We start from the raw sequence: 20918 nt of genomic DNA, 5'->3' as shown, positions 1-20918 counted from the left end.
ATCTGAAATGCCTCGAAAGTGTGTGAATTCTGTCGATAGCTTTTGCTATATATGTGGTGAAATAACATTTAAGGCTCAGAAACGTAAAATGACACCTATCGTTAAGACAGCCTATGAACATTATTTTGGTGTGAAAGTTGGGGACCAAGATAAATCATGGGCTCCTCATGGGCTCTTCCTATGTTGTAATTCTTGTTCCGTCATATTGCGAGAGTGGCTGAAAAATAAAAACCGGGCAATGGCTTTTGCAGTACCTATGGTTTGGCGTGAGCCTACCAATCATACAGACGACTGTTATTTCTGCTTAACTCCTCCCATTAAGCAAGGTTTATCTATGAAGAAAAGAGGAACGGTTAAATACCCTAATCTCCCATCTGCTCTTCGGCCTGTACCACACTCAGAAAATTGGCCAGTCCCTTCTCCACCCAAAACTATGATATTTTAGAGGAAGGTGATGAAGACTGTTTAGAAGGAGCAACCCATCCTTCTACATCCTATGACCCTGATTTTGAGGTAAGCGATAGGTCTAGTTATCCGCACAGAATTAGTCAAGCAGAGTTGAGTGACCTTATAAGAGATCTTCGCTTGTCTAAGGAAAAGTCTGAGCTGTTAGGGTCAAGACTACAACAGTGGAATCTTCTAAAACATGATGTGAAAATATCTCAGTACAGACAGCGTCAAAAAGATTTGCTTCCTTTTTTTGAGAAAAAAGAAAACCTCGTAGTTTGTTCTGCTGTGTTAATGGTTTGATGGACTGCTTGAATTTGGATCACACTCCATCTGAATGGAGACTGTTTATAGATTCTTCAAAACTAAGCTTAAAAGCTGTACTTCTGCATAATGGAAATCAGCTACCCTCTATTCCTATAGGTCATGCAGTTAACATGAAGGAAACGTATATAAATATGAAAACACTTCTCCAATCAATCAAATATGAACAACACAAGTGGCACATCTGTGGTGATCTGAAAGTCATTGCTATACTCCTAGGAATGCAATTAGGGTTCACCAAGTACTGTTGTTTTTTGTGTCTGTGGGACAGTCGGGATAGAAAATCTCACTATAAAAAAATGAACTGGCCTACACGAGACCTAAACCCTAACGAGAAAAATGTAGTTTACGAGCCTCTTGTAGATCCTAAGGATGTTCTCCTTCCCCCATTACATATTAAGTTGGGACTAATGAAAAACTTTGTGAAGGCCATGGACCAGGAAGGACAAGCTTTTAAGTACTTGAGAGCAAAGTTTCCCAGGTTGAGTGATGCTAAAGTCAAGGAAGGCATCTTTATTGGGCCTCAAATCCGTGAAATCGTAAATGATCCTGTTTTTGACATGATTTTAACAGGAAATGAAAAAAGAGCCTGGGAAGCCTTTACATGTACATGGGTTTTTGATAACAAAAGAGATGATAACTTCACAGCATTGGTTAAAGAGCTTCTTCAAGCTTACCACCAACTTGGATGCAACATGTCCTTAAAAATTCATTTTCTTCACTCTCATCTTAATTTCTTCCCACAAAACTGTGGAGCTGTGAGTGACGAACATGGAGAAAGATTCCATCAAGACATTGCCTTAATGGAATAGAGATATCAGGGCCGTTGGAATGAAGCAATGCTTGCAGACTACTGCTGGTCTGTGTGTAGGGATGCTCCAGAAGTGTTTTATAAAAGACAAGCTAAACGACAGCGATCTTACAATGAATCGGATGGACTTAATTGAGATTTGGTAATACAAACTTCTTTTATTTGTCAAAACACTAAGAATAATGTTTTTTTTTTATTAATTTTGTACTTGAAATATTCTAAAAGAAACATAACAATATTGTTTTATGTACTTTCATTTTTCACGTATAGTATAACTACTCTTTAAGATTGAGTACTGTGTATCTCAAAAACCAGAGCTAATAAAAATTTTTCATTGTTATTTTCGTTTTTATCACCCCAAAATTAGTAGAAATTGACTAATTTAGTGTAGGAAACATTCAAAAAATATTTTTTTTGTTGTGTTGTGGAATGACTATTTGTGACGGTCAGTTATTGATTTAGGTCAGAATTGATGCCGTCCGTAGCTTCCGCTAGATCACAAAATTTGAAAGAAAGATATAGCTGCGTGTCATCTGCATGAACATGGTATTTACAGTTTGTCAGGTGTAGAGAGAAGTTGCTAGTGTGAATGGTGTATAATAATGGTCCCAAAATACTTCCCTGTGGAACGCCCTGACATATGTCCACAGAATCTGTTTTCCCATGCTTCAATTTTTAATTCCCTGCTTATATTCATTTTGAAGCAATTTCATTTCACGTTTCATTGTTGAATTTAATTGGTAATTTAGCTATTCATTTTAATTATATCTGTTCTTACAGAGATTAGAATCATATTAGACAATGAAAGTCCGAGCTAGTAAAAGTCACCATGAAACCTAATCAATCACTTTCGAACAAAAATTTATTGACTCTAAGATGATACGAGTTCGTCGAGTCAGCTAGTTGGTTATAGAAATCTTGCTATCGCAAAGTGAGTTTGTCAACCTTAGATTAAGTCAGTATGGCTTTGTGTATTCTATCGATAACGATGAGACAAATTTCAAGTGAGGAATGCAGTTTATTTTGAATAGAGGAAACATACCAAACTCAATTCACCAGTCGGTTTCACGCGATTGGATAATCAAAACAATAATATCGACAATTTATTCAAACAGAATCGTGAGTTGATTTCCATAATCCTGTGCATTCGAAAGATAAGATAAAAACATATTCACGTCTTCACTATAACGATCGAGGATAAGGCAACACGGTGATTATGATGTCATCTACAATGAAGGTGAGAGAATTTTAATTTGAAACATAATTTGTTTATTCAGAAGAAGTGCATAATACGTTTTGTAACTCAACATTGTTTCTTGAAAACCATGGTGAAGGTGAGTGCATCAAGTGGAAGTGAAACTGACACACGTTTTCTAGTGTACCTACTTTGTGAATGAATAGTTTTTTGATTATTAGCAATTAGCTCAAGAACGATAACACAGGCCAACAAAAAAAATGTTTTTGAAAACTTTGTTTGCTTTAATAGTTGATTTTTATAGATATTTGTGTGCTGAATGCAAATCTGGTCTTAGTTTTTCTGTATCACCCATAGTTTTTGAGAAATTGACTTTTTTATATAATTCAAAATATTACGGTGTATGGTGAAATTATTGAAACACTATCATGGTTTTTATATGCAGTAGGTTACTTGAAATCATGATACAGTGTTGTGATGTAGGTTTCACTGGTCGTATGGGATTGGTATCTATTTTTTCTTTGAAGTTTCTTGTGTAGCCTTTCCTGCGATGAGTCGCTTGTTGAGCTCCACGGTGAAGTGACCAACAGTAGTCTCCATCATGTTGATCTTCCAGCGGCTCTGGTAACGTTTTTTCATCAATTTAATCTCTTAGTGAAAACGCACATCCTGCTCCTCACTAACATCTCCCAAATTTTTCGGGAAGTAATCAAGATGACTGTTCACGAAGTGGACTTTCATCGAACATCCTGGTTTCTTTAAATTCTTCAACATTTTAGCTACAATGGTACGATATTTAGGGTCTTTTGCATTTCCTAAGAATTTTGGAACAACTTGCTTGAATGATATCCATGCTTCTTTCTCATGTATGATCATTGTGGTTTCAAAGTTCACGTCGAACATCATTTTTCGAATGTCGGGTCCTACAAAGACGCCTTCTTTGAGTTTAGCCTCTGAAAGGTTGGGAAATTTCTGACAGAGATACCTTAAACAAGGTCCATCTTCAGGCAATGCCTCTACAAACTGTTTCATGAGGCCTAACTTTATATGTAGAGGTGGTAGGAGAATGTTTTAGGATCTACATGTTTTTTTGCGGAGAATGTCCTTCTCGCCGGTTTTAAAGACTCCCTCACATGCCAGTTCTTTCTGCACCAATGCTTTACTGTCCCATTCACACAAAAAACATTACTATTGTGTAATAAAACAGCTTTAAACTAGTTTTGAAAGAATCAATAAACAGCCTCCAGTCCAGTAATTAAGATCCCTAACTAAGTCGTTGGGCTCTGAGTGAACAGTTTAGGCTCTATATTTGCTGTAGCACATTGGAACTCTTCTAGGTTCCCTCCATACCATTAGAACACCGTACTTTAAGGTTTTTTTCTCCTTTTATAACCATTTTCTAAGTTCTTCAACACAAACATAACATACCTTATGCGGGGCCCAATATTTATCCTGCTCACCAAGTTAAATTCCAAAACATAAGAAATAATCCTTTTTCACAAAGTCTGTAATGTTTCTTTGATGTGTTTTAATAACAAACTCACCACAAATATAACAAAAACTGTCAGCAGAGTTCTTACAGCCGCGATTAGATATTTTGATGAGACAGTAAACAAAACATCAGCTGTGAACAGAACAATATAATTCCCCATTTTCTGGACAGTAAATATGCTTCAGCAGTGCTGCCTACTCTTCTACATCCAGCACAAATCATTTTACAATTTCATTTGTAGTATATAAAAGCTGTTTAATTCTGTAATAAATCAAAAAATTCAATATAATGATGTGCAAACGTGAAAAAATGGTAGGTTAAAACGGCTTAATAAGTTTCAAATTTGGATTTAGCACCCTAAAGAACAGAATAATGAGGTGTTTTAAGTAAAAAAGTTTTTTCATCGTTGGCCTGTGTAATAGGTAACTCGAATGATGTATCACACTTGTTATATTATCTTCTTAAAAAATTGTGGCGCGACCAAGGGTGTGCAGAGCGAAGTAACTGATGTATCTTGGTCGTGAGAAGGTCAGAAATCAGAACCTCCAGCTGTGATTACTGAATATTTTTAACGTTTCCACTTCTTTCGGAATTATTCGGTGTTCATCTAGATTTAATCCTAATACCGCCGTTTTGGTTTGTGCAATTCAAATCATTTGAAAATTTTGAAAAATACTTCACTGGACAATACTTTCGAAATGATGTATTATTCTTGATGTAGCTATCCAAAAGAAGTTGTGGGGGTGCAATGCAAACATAATATAAAGAGAAGTTAGGAATATTTAAATCTGACAGATGTTTTTATCACAGCTAAAGCATACGATGTTCTCGGTTTGACTATGCGATAATCAGCTCTCTTGGTCCTTCTGTAAATTGCGTTTTTTCTGTTAGAAGATCACCTAAATCGAAATTGAAGAGTTGTAGTGAATGGTATCACCTTAGAGTCTGTTATAAAAGGTGTTCCTTAAGGATCTACCTTGGTGCTTTAGTTTCAGTTTGTATATTCATAACTTCCATCAGTCTGAAGAAGAATACGATATTTATCAATAAGCAGATAATACACGACTTTAGTTCTCTTCTGTTCGCTGACTCGATTTTGCGAAACATCTCTTGTGCTGCTTATTCTGAGTTACTTCAATCTGAGCACTCAAGGTCAGCATAGTTGCCTTCATTTTTTGTGTTCTGAGATACCATCACAAAGTTTCGATCATTGGGACACCAACTTATTGAATGAAAAATTTTCTGATAATTCCATATGACGCAATTATTTTAAGAATGAATTTTTGTAAAGATGTGCAAATCTTGCAGAGAGTAATTTTCATACACAAATTGGAAGAACAACCCTTCCGAAACAACTACTTTGATATAAGCATTGGAAAACAGTTCATTTCGGTAATAATTGATTTCCAAAACTTTCCTTTCCCAGTTCATTTGAACTACTGTATGTATCGTATATGTTTTTTCTTTCTGAATCTTGAATGTTAAGGCTGACACTCCTTTCATTCACCTCTACAGTTTCTGCTTATTGCCTCACTATGTTTGTTACATTAGTTGTATGAAAACTCAATATTAATAACATCATTTCCATAGATATGTCTATCTCCAGCAAACGAACTATCAAAGTTCAAAATAATGAAGTTTTCAAGAACTGTAAGAAATGTTATTTGTTATTTTGTATAATCGATCTCTTTAAAAAAAAATAATTTCATATCGTTTCCTCATCGGTTCGAAAGTTTACAATAAAGTTTGTTTTTTCCAGCATATTTACTTAGTTTTCTGTATATTCTCAATATCTGAAGCAAGATTCATCAAGGAAACAGAAGATGAGTTGAGCCCGTTCGAATTGGATGAATTCTTGAATGGAACATTTAAAGCCACAACTTGGACCGGGCTATGGATTTCAGGTATGTGATATGTTTTCAAGAGATACGTTTCTGCTCTCACTGCGTTGAGAATTTACTGCACTGTTTGCGAATCTTCATCAAAAAAGTTAAGTCTAATCAATTCCTAAAATTGGAATTATAAACCAATCACGTTGTTGTCAGACGTTGCTATCATCCTATTTTTCTCGAAATTCTGTTGTTTTTTGAAATCTTGCATTTTACTGGAGATCTTGACTTTTTTCTGTCAAAATTCATTACATCTGTATGTGAATGAAACTGTGTGACATACAGAGTGGTCCAACGAAAAGTATGCACCTTGCTTTTCTCCTTTTTTTGTAACTCAACGCAGAAATGCTCGGACAGGTCAATTTTGCTTTTGAGGGGGACACATTTTAGATGTATTTTTTCTACCTGTGCCTTCAACCCCGTAGCGAAGGTGAGTAGCAACCCTAAAATTTTAAATGGAAATTGGGGTCGAGTGATATATCATTTGGAAGCGCACAAAATTATCTTTCTAATGATACCTAATTTTTGTATTTCACTCAAACATGTAGGTATTATGAAGAAAAACAACTATAACCCAGTACTTTGAAATGTGTAATTGACTTAGTAGAATCCTACTTCAGCAAGTGCTGAAAATGTGACTCATTTGCTTCCATACAATAATACAGATTTTGTTCAAATCTATTCCTAACATTCTGTAGCATATCAGGTGTTATACTTATGCACTCTGCTGTAATTCGTTGGCGAAGATCTTCTATGGACTCGGGCTGCGTAGCAAAACATTTATTTTTCAAGTGTCCCTAAAGGAAAAAGTCTAAAGGCGATAAATCAGGTGAACTGGCAGGCCATTCGATGGGGCCTCTCCTTCCAATCCACCGTCCAGGAAACCGGTCATCTAAAAACTCTCTTACTGGAGCAACATAGTGAGGAGGTGCTCCATCTTGCTGGAAATGAAGCCGATCATCATTATGATTTTGGTCATTTTCAATTATTTCTGTTATGAGAGGATCAATTGTATCTTCAAGCATGTTCAGGTACACCTCACCAGTTAAATTCTCAGGAATAAACAGTGGCCCTACGATATGACTACCTGATATGCCACACCAGACATTGATTTTTTGAGGGTACTGGGTAAGGACCACTCGGAATAAGTGTGTGTTACTGTCATCCCAGTAACGGCAATTATGCCTATTCACAGCTCCATTCAAAAAAAAGTACTCTCATCGGAAAAGCACGTGTTGAATGATAGGTGCGGATCATCAATTAGTAGCTGGCTCAGTTGTTCACAAAATTGCAGCCTTCTACCAGGATTATCTTCATTGAGTTCCTGTACTAATTTAATTTTGTACGGATGAAATTTATAGGCTTTTAATATCCGTATTATGGACGAACGGGAGACACCTGAGGCTGCAGCAAGCTGACGGGTACTTTGAGTATGATCCAATTCAATGTCCCAAAACAGCGACTTCCACTGCTTCATTTCTGATCGGTTTCCGTGGCTGGTGTTTCACACTACAGACAGATCCGGTATCGACAAATTTTTGGACTAACTTGGCAACGTACGAATCATTCACATTTTTCCCGGGATGACTGTTATTAAAGAGGCGAGCAGTAAGTCTAGCACAACTATAATATTGATAATAAAGTTTAACAATTTCAACTCGTTACAGTAAAGTTGAAATAATTTCAAAAGCAACCGAACTGAATCAATGAACGTTTGCCTAAAATCTTTTTCTACACTTATCTGCTGTTGTTATTTGAACCAAAAAACGCCCGAGAGAAATTGAGGAATGTAGTAATGATAAAAATGCCGTTTTTTCCGCATTTTCATTAACACCAAAAATATCGAGTGAATGTTCTTGCTTTTTTTATAACTATTCAAGTAAATACAACAAATTAGGTATCATTACAAAGAAAATTTTGTGCCCTTCCAAATGACATATCACTCGACCCCACTTTCCATTCAAAATTTTAGGGTTGTTACTCACCCTCGCTAGGGGGTTGAAGGCACAGGTAGAAAAATACATCTAAAATGTGTCCCTCTCAAAAGCAAAATTGACCTGTCCGAGCATTTTTGCGTTAAGCTACAAAAAAAGGAGAAAAGCAAGGTGCATACTTTTCGTTGGACCACTCGATATACTAAGTATATATTTATTAAGACGGGGTATTTTTTCGTGGATTTAGATTTATGCCGATTACTTTTTCTATATAAGAGTGAATTTTGTTGAAAACTATAAATTTCTGAAAATCAAAAAGCTCAGACGATATAATCAATTGTTTCAAATCTTGACTCCTGACTAGTCGTTCATTTTCTAGACGAATCATTTATATTCATCAATAATAGTGGAATCAATGAATATAATGTAGGAACAAATACAACAGAAACGATGTTGGACCACACTGTGATGGTGAGTAAGAAAAACTTCTATATATTTTGATTTGTGTTCAAATGAGATATAGTATGCAATTAATTTTTTTGTAGGCCAACTACACGAATCCACAAATAAGTTTCTCTCCTGACCGATCCTATGCACTATTTCGTTTTAATATGTCATCGGTAAGTCTTTTCATCAGTATTTCCTTTTTTCTCGTGTGTGACGAAGTGAAAAATTCTCACTCAATAGAGTAATCTGATTTAGAATAAAAGATCAACATACGATTTTGGGAAAGTTTCAATGCAATGCAAATTATTCACCAAGAAGATTGCCAAGGTCATTGTTGCTATTATAATCTTGAAACAGAGTAAAAGGAGTTTATGAATATAATTATGCAAACTAGTGATAAGTTTGTGGATAGAGTCCGAAGGAGAACGCCGTAAATCATTCTTCGCATGTAGAATACTATACTTTTTCCATTGGAACTTATTTATCGAAAATTTCCCCCTCTTTAACGAGCTCCCTTCAAAATTGCTAAAATATTAATATTTTTTGAGTTATTAACGAAAAACTAAACACCATTTTTCTAATATTATTTTGTTAATAACAATTTCAAATTTTTACCTGCACCAAAATCCTTCAAAAACATTTTTCTAGAGGTGATTCCGAATCGAATGAGCTATCGCTCATATTTTTAGGACCTTTATCTCTATTTTTCATGATATTGAACTTGTTGATTAGACTATTGAGAAAAATTGAATGTTTATACAAAGCTGAATTCTTAATTCGAAGTTTTCTCCGTTTGATACCTCAAAGATCATTTCTTAGTTTTAATAGTTTGAGTATGATGTAGAAATAAAAAAGTACTTATTCTGACCAATTTAATTTTTTGAAATGCTCAGAAAATCACTATAGAACATTTTTGGTAGCTACAGCTGGAAAATGATTTTTTGTTGTTATAAAATGTTAAAATATGTTGTTTCCGTTAACCAGCTGTCGCACCCCTACAAAAGACACCCCCAGAAGTCGAAACTTGTGCGGGTTAAGGCCTAACGAGGTCTTACCTTTTAACGTGTGATTCCTAACACGAATTGTTTTTTCACATCACTTCAAAAAAGTAATAACATTGGGATTTCTCTCAGCTTCAAGATTAATACTAACTTCTGAACTACTCTTTCACCTTCTTTTTCATTGACTGCATGTTGTTATATGTGTTTGTTGACAACTAATATTGATAATCTTCGCGACGTCAGATTTGCATGCATCCAAATATTCATTTGCAAATCAATATTTTTATTTTCTAGGTGTTCAGACATTCGACGTCTAGTCTTTATCAGATATACGATATTGCGGAAGAGTGAGTATTGTTTTCAATAACTATAATACCTCCATGATATTTGATAACACTGATAGCAAAGCGACTGATCTAAAAAAAAAGAGGAACTTTCAGTACTGTTTCACATTTGTTATGAAAAAACTAGAAGTCCTTATTTATTATTATCATTTTTTAATATATCATTCGAAATGGAGGCAGTAGAGCCAAAAAACTAAATTCGAGTATTTTAGTTTCTGGCAAATATTTCAAAAAAACCACAGAAATTTTAGATCTGAAAAAAGATTATTCTACTTTCTCAAAATAGAAATCTTTTCTTCAGTTTAACTGACGTTGTACTGAAATAGCAATAGCGGCATCAGCTGAAAAAAAATGGCCTGTGTAATCAAATCATTTCATATTTTGTTGAATTATAACGATACGAAGAGTAAATTTTAGCGTTTTTCTTGTTTCTGAAAGAAAAAAAAAGAGATTACTTTCAGAAATGATGAAAATAAAAAAGTATTACCGGTATATATCTCTACATTATTTCGTACAAACAAAACTTTTTTTGATTCAGGAGAGAAAGGAGGATATATCATGAACGAAATATAAGAATTTAATTTTAGCCTTCAATATATTTATGAATTCCATGTGATATATTCAATGAAGTTGAGTATTTCATAATTTATGTAAATTATTTCTTGATGTCTCGAGATGTCCCGATACATAGAACCTCAATTCCATTATATTCAACCAATTCATTTTCAAAATATTAATTAATCAGGAGATATTACGACATTGCAAAACTGGAACCTCTACAACTGGTTGCTTTCGCTCCCAAAGGACATGGATTAATTTACGTAAAGGACAACAATATATATTATTTGGATTCTCCAATCGTTTCCGAGCCTTTGGCTATTACCACGATCGGCAAGAAAGGAATAATTTATTGTGGAGTTGCTGACTGGGTATACGAGGGTGAGTCAAATGAAACATAGATGACTATCAAAAATTTTGAAAAACTGAAGTAACTGAACCTAGAATTCAGGAAAATTAAATTGGATATAATTATTCAAAAATATATGGTGAGGCGTTCAAACGAGAATTTGACTTTCCAGCAACTCAAAAAACGAGAATTCACGGGGAATTTCAGTTATTGTTTCAAGAGAGATACAGCTACACCCCTATATGTAGCCCTATATGTAGTGGGGGTGTGGAGTAATATATCATTTTTCTTCTCTGTCTTTCTCTATTTTTAATGTCCGTTGCATTCCACTCGGGCGCATATGGCCAGGCCCCTGTTTATGACAGGGGGAGCAACAATCTTGCTCTCAACAATGTCACTAACTCGTTTCCTTTTTCATATTTTTTGTTACAATAAACCCATTATCTTTTGGAAAATCGTTTGCTGCTCAGGAGATCTTTAAATTTTCTTTAATCATATACATGGCTCCCTTTACGTGGATGTCCGAAACACCCTGGCTTGGATTCAGGTGTAAACGAAGGGTTATCATAATGAAATCTAACACATTTTAATTAACATAATAGATACATACATCACAACACAAAAAGGCTCCACGAAAGCACATGGCATTCGTGTAGATACTATCTTTGTGGACGGACGTTATCGGCACGTCCGTCTACTACTACGGATCTCCGTATATCATTGGAGATGTCTTCTACACCTCTATCACCTCTAGGATAGAAAAACGTTGTTATCTAACAATTCTCTGGAACAGCTCTTGAGGATTTACAGAAGTCGTAATGGAAACTTTCTACTCAACATCGAAAAAATGCAACGGTGAGGGATCAGACGATGTAACTGGCACCCCACTAGACAATTTTGCCAATTCAACGCCTAGGAAATCGTTCATCAGAAAACGGTTTGCACCATCTGAATATATCCTAGACTAGTCATTCCAATATTTGACATGATTGTACAAAAACATTTATTGCAAACGAAAACTACCGGTACAACAACTGAGATTGACCTTGAAATCAATCAATGAAACTCTGCAAAGGTTTCGAAATCAATAAACAGTGGTAGTTGGCCACTGCCACTTAATTGAAACGAAATTGTCCATCATTTTTTTTATTATGAACAGAACATGACGAATTCTACCCTATCAGAAACGGAGCAGTTCAAGTGACAGTTTAAGGTGGTTTACAAATCGATAAATGACAATCTATAAGACGGTTAACTAGTGTGTTTAGATTTTGAATGACCACAAATTCCGTCCTGAATAATTCAATAATCCACGCCCAACATTTGGGTTTTTCAATGAGTACACTTTTGTATTGAATGGTGAATTCAAAAAGTCATAATTGACGTTACTGGAGCAATGTATCAACTACTGATGTGAATCCTCATTTTATGATGGAAACGCATCGATTACATCGATTCAGATTTCATAAAATTACAAAGGTGAGTAGCCAGCTACATCACCTGATCTCATGCCTTTGGATTCTTTTGTAGCAGCTATTAGCAAGTAGGTGAACTATCGGGTATGAATTTCATGTTGAAGTTGTATCTCTCGAAACAAAAATTGATGTATTCTTTGTAATTCACGCCCGTTTATTCCAGGAAGGGGACAAATTTTCCTTAGAACGCCCTCTATATAGTTGTTCCATTAGAAGATTTTTCAGTGAATTAATTTCAGAGGAAGTACTGAGTGCCACATCAGCCTCATGGTTTTCTCCTGAAGCTAGATATTTAGCTTATGCTGTATTTGATGATACAAACGTGAAAAACTTCTCTTATGCCATTTATGGAGAGCCAGGATCTAAGGAGAATCAGTATCCCACTGAGGCACAACTCAAGTACCCCAAAGTGAGTAATACAAGGATACAAGAATTTTTTTCTATAGAATTAATTCTTGGGATTCTGAGGCGGAAGTGGCTTATCAGTGTTTTTTTATGTGTGTGGCTCAATTTGCGGCGGCGTTATCGCTGTTTGAAAGATAACGAATCGAGCGCCCTTGAGTGTTGTTTCAAAACACATCAGTCAAATGCTATACAGGGTGTGTGCTATATTGAAGAAAAAATCATGGCTGCCATGGAGGTATACAAAGTATGTGCAGCGTTGACGAAAAACATGGCTGCCAGCGTTAAAGAAAAAAAAACAAAACAACATTTCTGCCATCGCGGTATACATGTTGTGTGCAGCGTTAAAGAAAAAAACATATTTGCTAATTATAAAAATAATAGTATAATAATAATGATGAATGAAAAATCATAAAGAAAAACATTGCGGCAGATATTAACAAGACAATAGAAAACACTAGAGGCGTTATATTATTTTGATGAATGGAATGTGTGATGGAGAACAAATGCGCCACAAACACCTCCACATGAACATTCACGTCATATCTTAAAATTCATTATGATTACTTGATTTATGTCCTTGTAGGACGGAACTTGTAGAACTTGTAGAAAGGAACGTTAGTTAGACATCTCTGTTCATACAAATATTACTTATTTTCAAATTCATGACAAAAAATTTACTGCTTTCAGGTAGGAACACCAAACCCTCTTGTCACCATCTACCTGTATGATTTCACTACGAAGGAAACAGTTGAGTTTCAGTTCCCATCCACAATCCACAACAAAGACACGAATGACTACATTTTCTATGACATGACGTGGATTTCTGACACCGAAGTGGCTATGATTTCCACCAACAGAGTCCAGAATGAGTCTATTATTATACGATGTAAATTGGATGGGTCGTGTATTGAGGTGGGTGAAATATGGTCATATTTTGGATAAAACTTCATTGTTAGGAATTGAGGTACACTTAGTAACTGATTTATGACAGATCATCAAAAATTAGAACACGCAAAGGGAAGAAGACACCGCTAAAAATCAGGTAGCAGAAGACAATGCGTCACTTTCCATTATTTTTTCCAATGATCTAAAATTCTATAGATATAAGGATAAGAAAAAAAGAATGACCATTTGAGATATTGGAGCAGATTTTAATTCTCAATGATTTTTTTTTCTCAATTTATGATGTGAAATACCATTGTCAGATAAGTGGGCAAGAAACTGATGCTTTAACACTACCTATTAGTGTGAAATGGTGAACATAGTTTCGAAAAGCAAAATTTGGACATAGGCGCTTGTACTTCCAATGTTCAGATCTATTTCAGTACATACTTTTGCATTTTGAAGAACTTGGGATCTATAAGTTCATTCATTCTGAATCATTGACGTTTTAGGAACAATCTTACAAGGAAGAAAAGGGATGGTTGACACCACGGATCCCAAAATATAGCAAAAATGGGAAAAGGAGACTAGAAATCTTACCTCAAATCGAAGGTGACGACAAATACGATCATTTGGTACTTACAGACATCGATACCAATACACAAATCAGACTGACTAATGGCAGACTAGTTGTTTTATCTATTTATGGATGGGATGAAGCTCGAGGTTTGATGTAAGTAATTTGAAATTGCTACCCCTGAAATGGGAAACATCTTTATATACTTCAATATTCTACGAAAACTTCTGCACAGAAAAGATCTCCGTACTTTTTCGCTGTGGTTGACATTGAAGAAGACATAAAGATAATAATTTTTTTTAAGAAACAGGGGATAAGTACTACTGTACATGTTTCGCATATGGAAATGAAGAAAGTTAAAAAATATCGATTTTTATGGTTTCTATGGCTTTCTGATATGAGTATATATCAAATGTATCATGTTCGATAACTATTCCTAACCTTTGGAGAGTCATGAGTCTAGGAAATTATTATGGCGGCCATCTATTTTCGGCAGTTTTGAATTGTTTTTTTTTGACCTCCTTTCATTTGATATCTATTTCATGGGGTTTCATTTAAAAACTTGTCCGCCATTTTGAGCGGTCCGTTGGATTGGATTAACACTGACGTCATGTTATTTTTCATATCATTTTCAGCCAATACCGCTATTTGATACTCATCCAAACTGAAATTGTAATATGAAGAAAAAAAAAAAACGAAAAAACTGTTCGAACTGTTATTTCAGATATTACAAGGGTACAGTGGCCGATACACCATCCCAACAACATGTGTATGTTGTTTCTGAAGGAGGAGAAAGTGGATGCTTAACATGCGGCTTTATTGTTGATGGGAGTAACTGTACCTTTGCTGATGCTGCTTTCAGCAAAAACTATTCTTACTACGTGAAAACTTGTTTGGGGCCCAATCCACCTCTACTGGTAATCGTCAACACAAATGATGTGAGTTAATGGATTCGTTTTGCAAACAAACTCTACGAAATTTTGTGAATATAAAAAAAAATTCGTGAGTAACAAATATTGTTCTTACACAGAAACATATCGAAAGTAACGTTATATTTTGAGCATTCACTTTTTTCTCAGAATAACTTCTACTAAAATGAAATTTTGACGTAAAATACCAACATGGACATCAAATGATATTTTTGAATAAACTTACTTACTTACAAGTATTGATTACTTCCTTCGAGCACTGAAGACTACTGTATCATGTTAGTTTTAATTTTTAGCCTAGTGATAGTTTTGTTTGGGAGGAAAACAAGCCCTTGAGAGAAAAACTCAAACTGAAATCAATGCCAGTGGTAAAAAACATGGAAGTTCCTATAAGCAACAATTTCACCGCTAGAGTTCGATTATTTTTACCACCCAAGCTAAATGAAAATTCGTTAAAAAAGTACCCAGCAGTTGTGAATACGTAAGTATTACATTATTTCTGAATATTTCAAAACTATCATTTTTTATTCATCTATTTCCACTTCGTTTCTTGTGATAAGTTAGAAGTTACAAGTTTTACATATAAGGGTCATATACGTACTAGATATCGCACGTTGAAATGTTAGCCATCGTCAATCCTAAGTTTGCACAAATTTCGATTTCTGAGGGTTGTTGTTCGTAGGGGGCGACAGCCGTTCAAAGGAAAAACATATTTTAAACAGATTTCAACAAATATTAGACAGAGAATTCCAGTGTCGCTCATAATGCTGGTAACTGACCGGTACAAGTTTTTTGATCCCTACGAAAGTTCAGGAAACAAAAAATGTAAAATGAGATTTATTAATGGCGACAAAGGACTGACAAGGTACAATTCAGCCCTTTGCAGTCTCACGTAATCAAAGGTGGAAAACAAGTAAGGATTAGGTACCAGTCAGATATCCTCGTGATTCCATTAAATGCATTTGAGTAGACAGATCCCTCTTTGTTCTTTCAAGAAAAACTGGAATGAAAAAACATCTCATATGAGTTTCAATATTCTCAGTGATCCAAGAAACATTTTATTTTGACACTAGCACCCGATTTAGGGGAGGCAGGTGGGGATTTAGGGGAGGGGTGGTGGTGGGGGTCCCACAATGAAGATTAAAAAAATATCGAAATTTTGACGGCTCAGCAGCTTTCACGTTTCCTATCGAACTTTTTTTGCATTTCCTCTAAGAATACTTTCACAAGTCTCCATTTACTATCAATTTTCTATTTCATCAAGCACTTCAGTAGCAAGATTTTTTTTATTTGTGATTTGTAATTTGTTTGAATTGGAGAGAAATAAAATAAGTGGGAACATCTGGAAAACGGTTGACCCTGCCAGTCATCTTTACAGCTTCTCGCTTCTTTGAGCTCAAAATTTTAAAAATTATTCGACGAATTCAGTCGAATGAAAATTTTTAAACGACACTTTCCTTCAAAAAAAATGTAAGAGGCTTATCGTGTTCCCTTTTCCTCGTGTAGATATGTAGAAATATGTAGACTTGAATACCCTTGTGAGAAATTGAGCTGAAAATGTGTATAGTGAAAATATTTTTACAAGAACAAATACCGTTTTTGGAAAAACAATGGAGAACCTTGATAATTGGGGTGATATTTGGCTTGTGACTCATTAGGAATCTATAAGACGTGCCACTGGTGCGAATTCCCTTACAACTTTTAATTTCAAAACACTTTACATTTTCTCAGAGGACTTTTTCGCCATTCATATGGATAGGGTGGAAATACATTACAATAAACCTCTATATCTTGGATTCAGTATTTTTGATTTATCCGACACAGTTATGTAAGAGTTTTTTTATAAATTCATAAAACATTACTATGGGCTGAATGCTTCTTCTTCTCAGGGGCCTCCACTTGTTCGTTACCCCAAGGCCTTCAGACTTCCAAATCTGAGACTTTCACTGAACAGTTTACGAAATCATAACAAGGGTTTTTCTATATGATAGTTTCTTCAAGCGTGATCATCAGGTATCGACCAATTACATCACATTTTCTTAATGATATTCCACAGTGTACATTATTTTCAATGTGTTTTTCAACAAAAAAACAGCCTGAGTTTTATCGTACTCAAATTTGACAAATTTACCCTTTCAGTTGGAATTAAAATATCTTTGAAGTCTGTTTTTTCATTAACCAGCTGTCGCCTCCTTTCGAACGACAACCTCCAAAAGTCTATACTTGTACGAGCTGAGAATTAACGAGGTCTCACTTTTCGACGTGCACGGCTTGAACGACAGGCTGTGAATTGATTAGACGAATCTTTCAGATACGGCGGTCCCGATTCTAATCAAATTTTGGACGCGTACAGCACAGCTTTACAATACTACATGGTTACTAATAGAGAATATATTTACATACTCATAGATGGAAGAGGCACTGGACGAGACGGTCAAAATAAAATGTTCCAGATGTACAGAAAGTTTGGCACTGTGGAGATAGAGGATCAGATATACGTAACAAGGTATGTATTGGCAATGTGAGACTGAAGATAGATCATTCCATTGGAATGGAAAAGTAATATTTTTTCGAAGAAACTTACCAGTTACTAATGGAGCTACCGTATAGCAAGACGCATGTTGGATAAAATTTATTGTCAGAGTTTCATAATTGTTATCATGTATAGTTATGCTAGGTTTCATCAACATTTTTTCCGTTTTAATGTTAAGTGTTCTGGACCCTGAGACTGACCCATCATGAACGGCTTGAAGTTTGCCTTCTAGAAAGTTCTAGAACAATCCGAGACAGTTCTAGAATAGCTTGAGTGTACTCTAGATAATTCCACAACATTTTAGAGGATAACGAAATATTCTGAAGTCTTCTGTAACATCCTGGAACATCTTGGAACATTCAAGAACAGTCTCAAATGTTTTGCATCATTATGAACCATTTGAACTATGTATGGGTGAAGCTACCCATTGATAGGTGTATATGAAGCAGGATCCCTTATGATCCAAAGTCTCTCCTTCCATTCCAACTAACACATGAGATCACATCAAGTCCCTGAGCAAAACTTGGTACCCCAGCTGGTAACTTTAATATATTTTTTCATAAGTTCCACTAAATAAAGAATATGTAAATAATTTTTGGAGCTTCCGTTCAAGTTCTAATTCATATTTATATTTTTGCTCCAAAGAAGGAAATTTCACCTGATTTTTTGAAAGTAAAAAGTGAGAAAACTGAATCAACTACCTTGTTATTAGAACATTTTTGTCACAGGTATCTTCAGGAACGTCTCCACTATATCGATTCAACGAAGACGGGAATATGGGGTTGGAGTTATGGAGGATTTGCATCAAGCTGGATCTTAGCCAAAGATAAGGATCATGTTTTCAATTTTGCACTTGCTATTGCACCCGTTACTAGTTTCATATATTACGGTGAGGAAATATATCCTGAATTAAATAAAATCACTGTATTAGATTTAGAAAAGATTATTTTCATGAGTGAATGAATTAATGACTGAACAGAAGATGACTCAAACTGTCATCTGATGATGCCAACTCTGTTATCGAAACCCTCCCTACCCTACAGATACAGATGATAAGTGACAGTTGGCATGTCATCCATTACAGTTAACAAACTGTTTGTGAGATTTTCATGACAATGTATCTACTTTTCAGTATCTACTCATGCAGAGCTGTACTATTGATAATGTATTTTTTTTAAATAAATTGATGGATGTAGCCGTTACTACGTGGTAGGAAATCATAATGAAAAGAGAAATGAAAATTTCTATGTTTTATACCACTTTTATAATGAAAGTGGTAAAAAACATAGAAATTTTCATTTATCTTTTCAGTATTTTTTCATTTCGTAGCGTGTTCATATTTATTTTATTCAGTAATGTATACAGAAACACATAATTCATTATAAACTAATTATATAAATAATAATTATCAAGATGGAAATACATAAATGTTATTTCTCGTAGAAACCTCTTTTCGAGTACGTCCATGCTTTGATCTTGATATGATCGGAAAACTCTCTCGTCTTATAGAAATAGATAATTCTTGTTCTTTATTTATATTTGTCTTTCAGATAGCATCTACACTGAGCGATATATGGTTTGCCCACCCCTGAAGACAACGAGCTAGGATATAATAATTCAGATGTAACCCGAATGGCAAAACTTTTCGAAGGAAGGAATTATTTCATCATTCATGGAAGTGGGGATGATAACGTACATTATCAAAATTCAATGCTCCTAGTGAAAGCTTTGAAGTATGCTGATATCGACTTCAGGCAGCAGGTAACAATACTTATAATAATAATAGCGTTTACTGAACTACTTAAGAAATATCAAATTGGTTACAAGAAAGTCATATTGAAATGAGATACATACTTCTGTTACTATTCTAACAAAAAACTGCAATTTCGGATAAGGTCTTTCATAAATTGCGAGTCGCAATCATCAACATAACATCAAGTGGTTCAAAGCTGAAGTCATGCACAGAGAGGAACACGGATATGAGAGAAAGTTCAAAGAAGCTGCATATATGTTGTTCAACGACGCATTCAATCAAGCTAGCGTGGAGATACGCAATATATGGAGAACTTTGATGAAGTGGAAAAACGGACAATTCCCGCTGAACCGGTGAAGCGAAGAAAGGAAAGAAGGGCAACAAAATTGAAATACAACCCAACGAAACTACCTGGAGTATTGGGCTCCATTCACTGAATTCATCTAACGAGCGAATACAGTTCAGAATACAATATCTTTTTTTTTCCAGACTTACCCTGATGAAGCTCATTCATTATCCGGAGTCTCTAAGCATTTATATCATACTATAGACAAATATTGGGCCAACTGTTTCGACCAGGACGCTGCCAAGTTTACTGTACACAAGAAAGAAAACGGTACTTGATGTTGTTTTAATTTTAAGATGATAGTCATAATTTTGTATGTCGTTTTGAATAAAATGAATGAATTTCATAGGAAGTATGTACTGCATGTTTTTCATTTATCAATAGTTATATGTACATACAAAACTAGATAAAAGGCAAATTTATTGTAATATTTATTCTCAACATGGTACTACTTCTGCTATCCTCTCCATAACTGATGATATTTTCAAAGCAACCGATAAAAATAATATTACATATTTAGTTTTATTGGAATTCAGTAAAGCTTTTGATACCTTAGACCGTAGTCTTTTATGCAAGGAACTAAATCACTTTGGTTTGCCACAGATCTTATCAATATCTTTCTGAAACACCCAACTCACTGTATCAGCCTTGATCACTACAAATCAGCAGTTCTAAATACCAAGTTCGGGGTTCCATAAGTTTGCAGCCTTGGACCTCTTTCATTCAACATCTATATCTTGGATTTCTACAAAAGTATAGGATTTCGCAATATTGTCTACTACGCTGGTAATACTCAAATTCAACTATCATTTTCGGAAAACAACCTTCAAACACAAAAACTCATAAATGAAGATGTCAGTTCACTGTACATCTCATAAGCACATGATAATAATAATAAACAATACATTTATACATAAAAGGAAAAGGGTTAGCCAAAGGCTACCTTTCACCCCTTTTATATTGGCCACGCAACTTTCTGTATCGGTGTTATGAGAAGACAAATATAACTGTATATCATCTGCGTATAGATGTACTTGACAATGTGATAAGAACGTGGGGTGATCAAAAATGAACACTGAAAACATCAAGGGTCCTAAAATACTTTCCTGCGGTACACCTGAGATTGTTTCTATTATGGATGATCATGAGTAATCATCCACTTTGATCCTCTGTGATCGGCCTATGAACTTGAGCTTGCTGATAATCAAATCGAAATCAAAGCTTTAC

The 20918-nt window shown here is 35.0% G+C and overlaps 1 protein-coding gene across 1 annotated transcript; it reads left to right on the top strand.

Annotated features, from left to right (window-relative positions):
• Nucleotides 1-2782: 2782 nt before the first annotated feature.
• LOC111511158 (venom dipeptidyl peptidase 4) lies at nucleotides 2783-20050 on the top strand. Its single transcript, XM_074174731.1, is given in 16 exon segments — nucleotides 2783-2916; nucleotides 6029-6173; nucleotides 8472-8563; nucleotides 8638-8712; nucleotides 9835-9887; nucleotides 10630-10823; nucleotides 12506-12675; nucleotides 13359-13583; nucleotides 14066-14286; nucleotides 14855-15068; nucleotides 15356-15540; nucleotides 17371-17565; nucleotides 18321-18481; nucleotides 19143-19163; nucleotides 19166-19353; nucleotides 19835-20050. Coding segments are annotated over 16 exon segments (2283 nt in total). The 5' UTR covers nucleotides 2783-2907; the 3' UTR covers nucleotides 19970-20050.
• The last annotated feature ends 868 nt before the right edge of the window (nucleotides 20051-20918 follow it).

This window comes from Leptinotarsa decemlineata, unplaced genomic scaffold (genome assembly GCF_025532065.1).
Source record: "Leptinotarsa decemlineata unplaced genomic scaffold, Ldec_3_MD MMD2_tig00000882_RagTag_RagTag, whole genome shotgun sequence".
Taxonomy (NCBI): Eukaryota; Metazoa; Arthropoda; class Insecta; order Coleoptera; family Chrysomelidae; genus Leptinotarsa; species Leptinotarsa decemlineata.
Note: the sequence above shows the minus strand (reverse complement) of the source record. Positions and strands in the feature narration are given on the sequence as shown.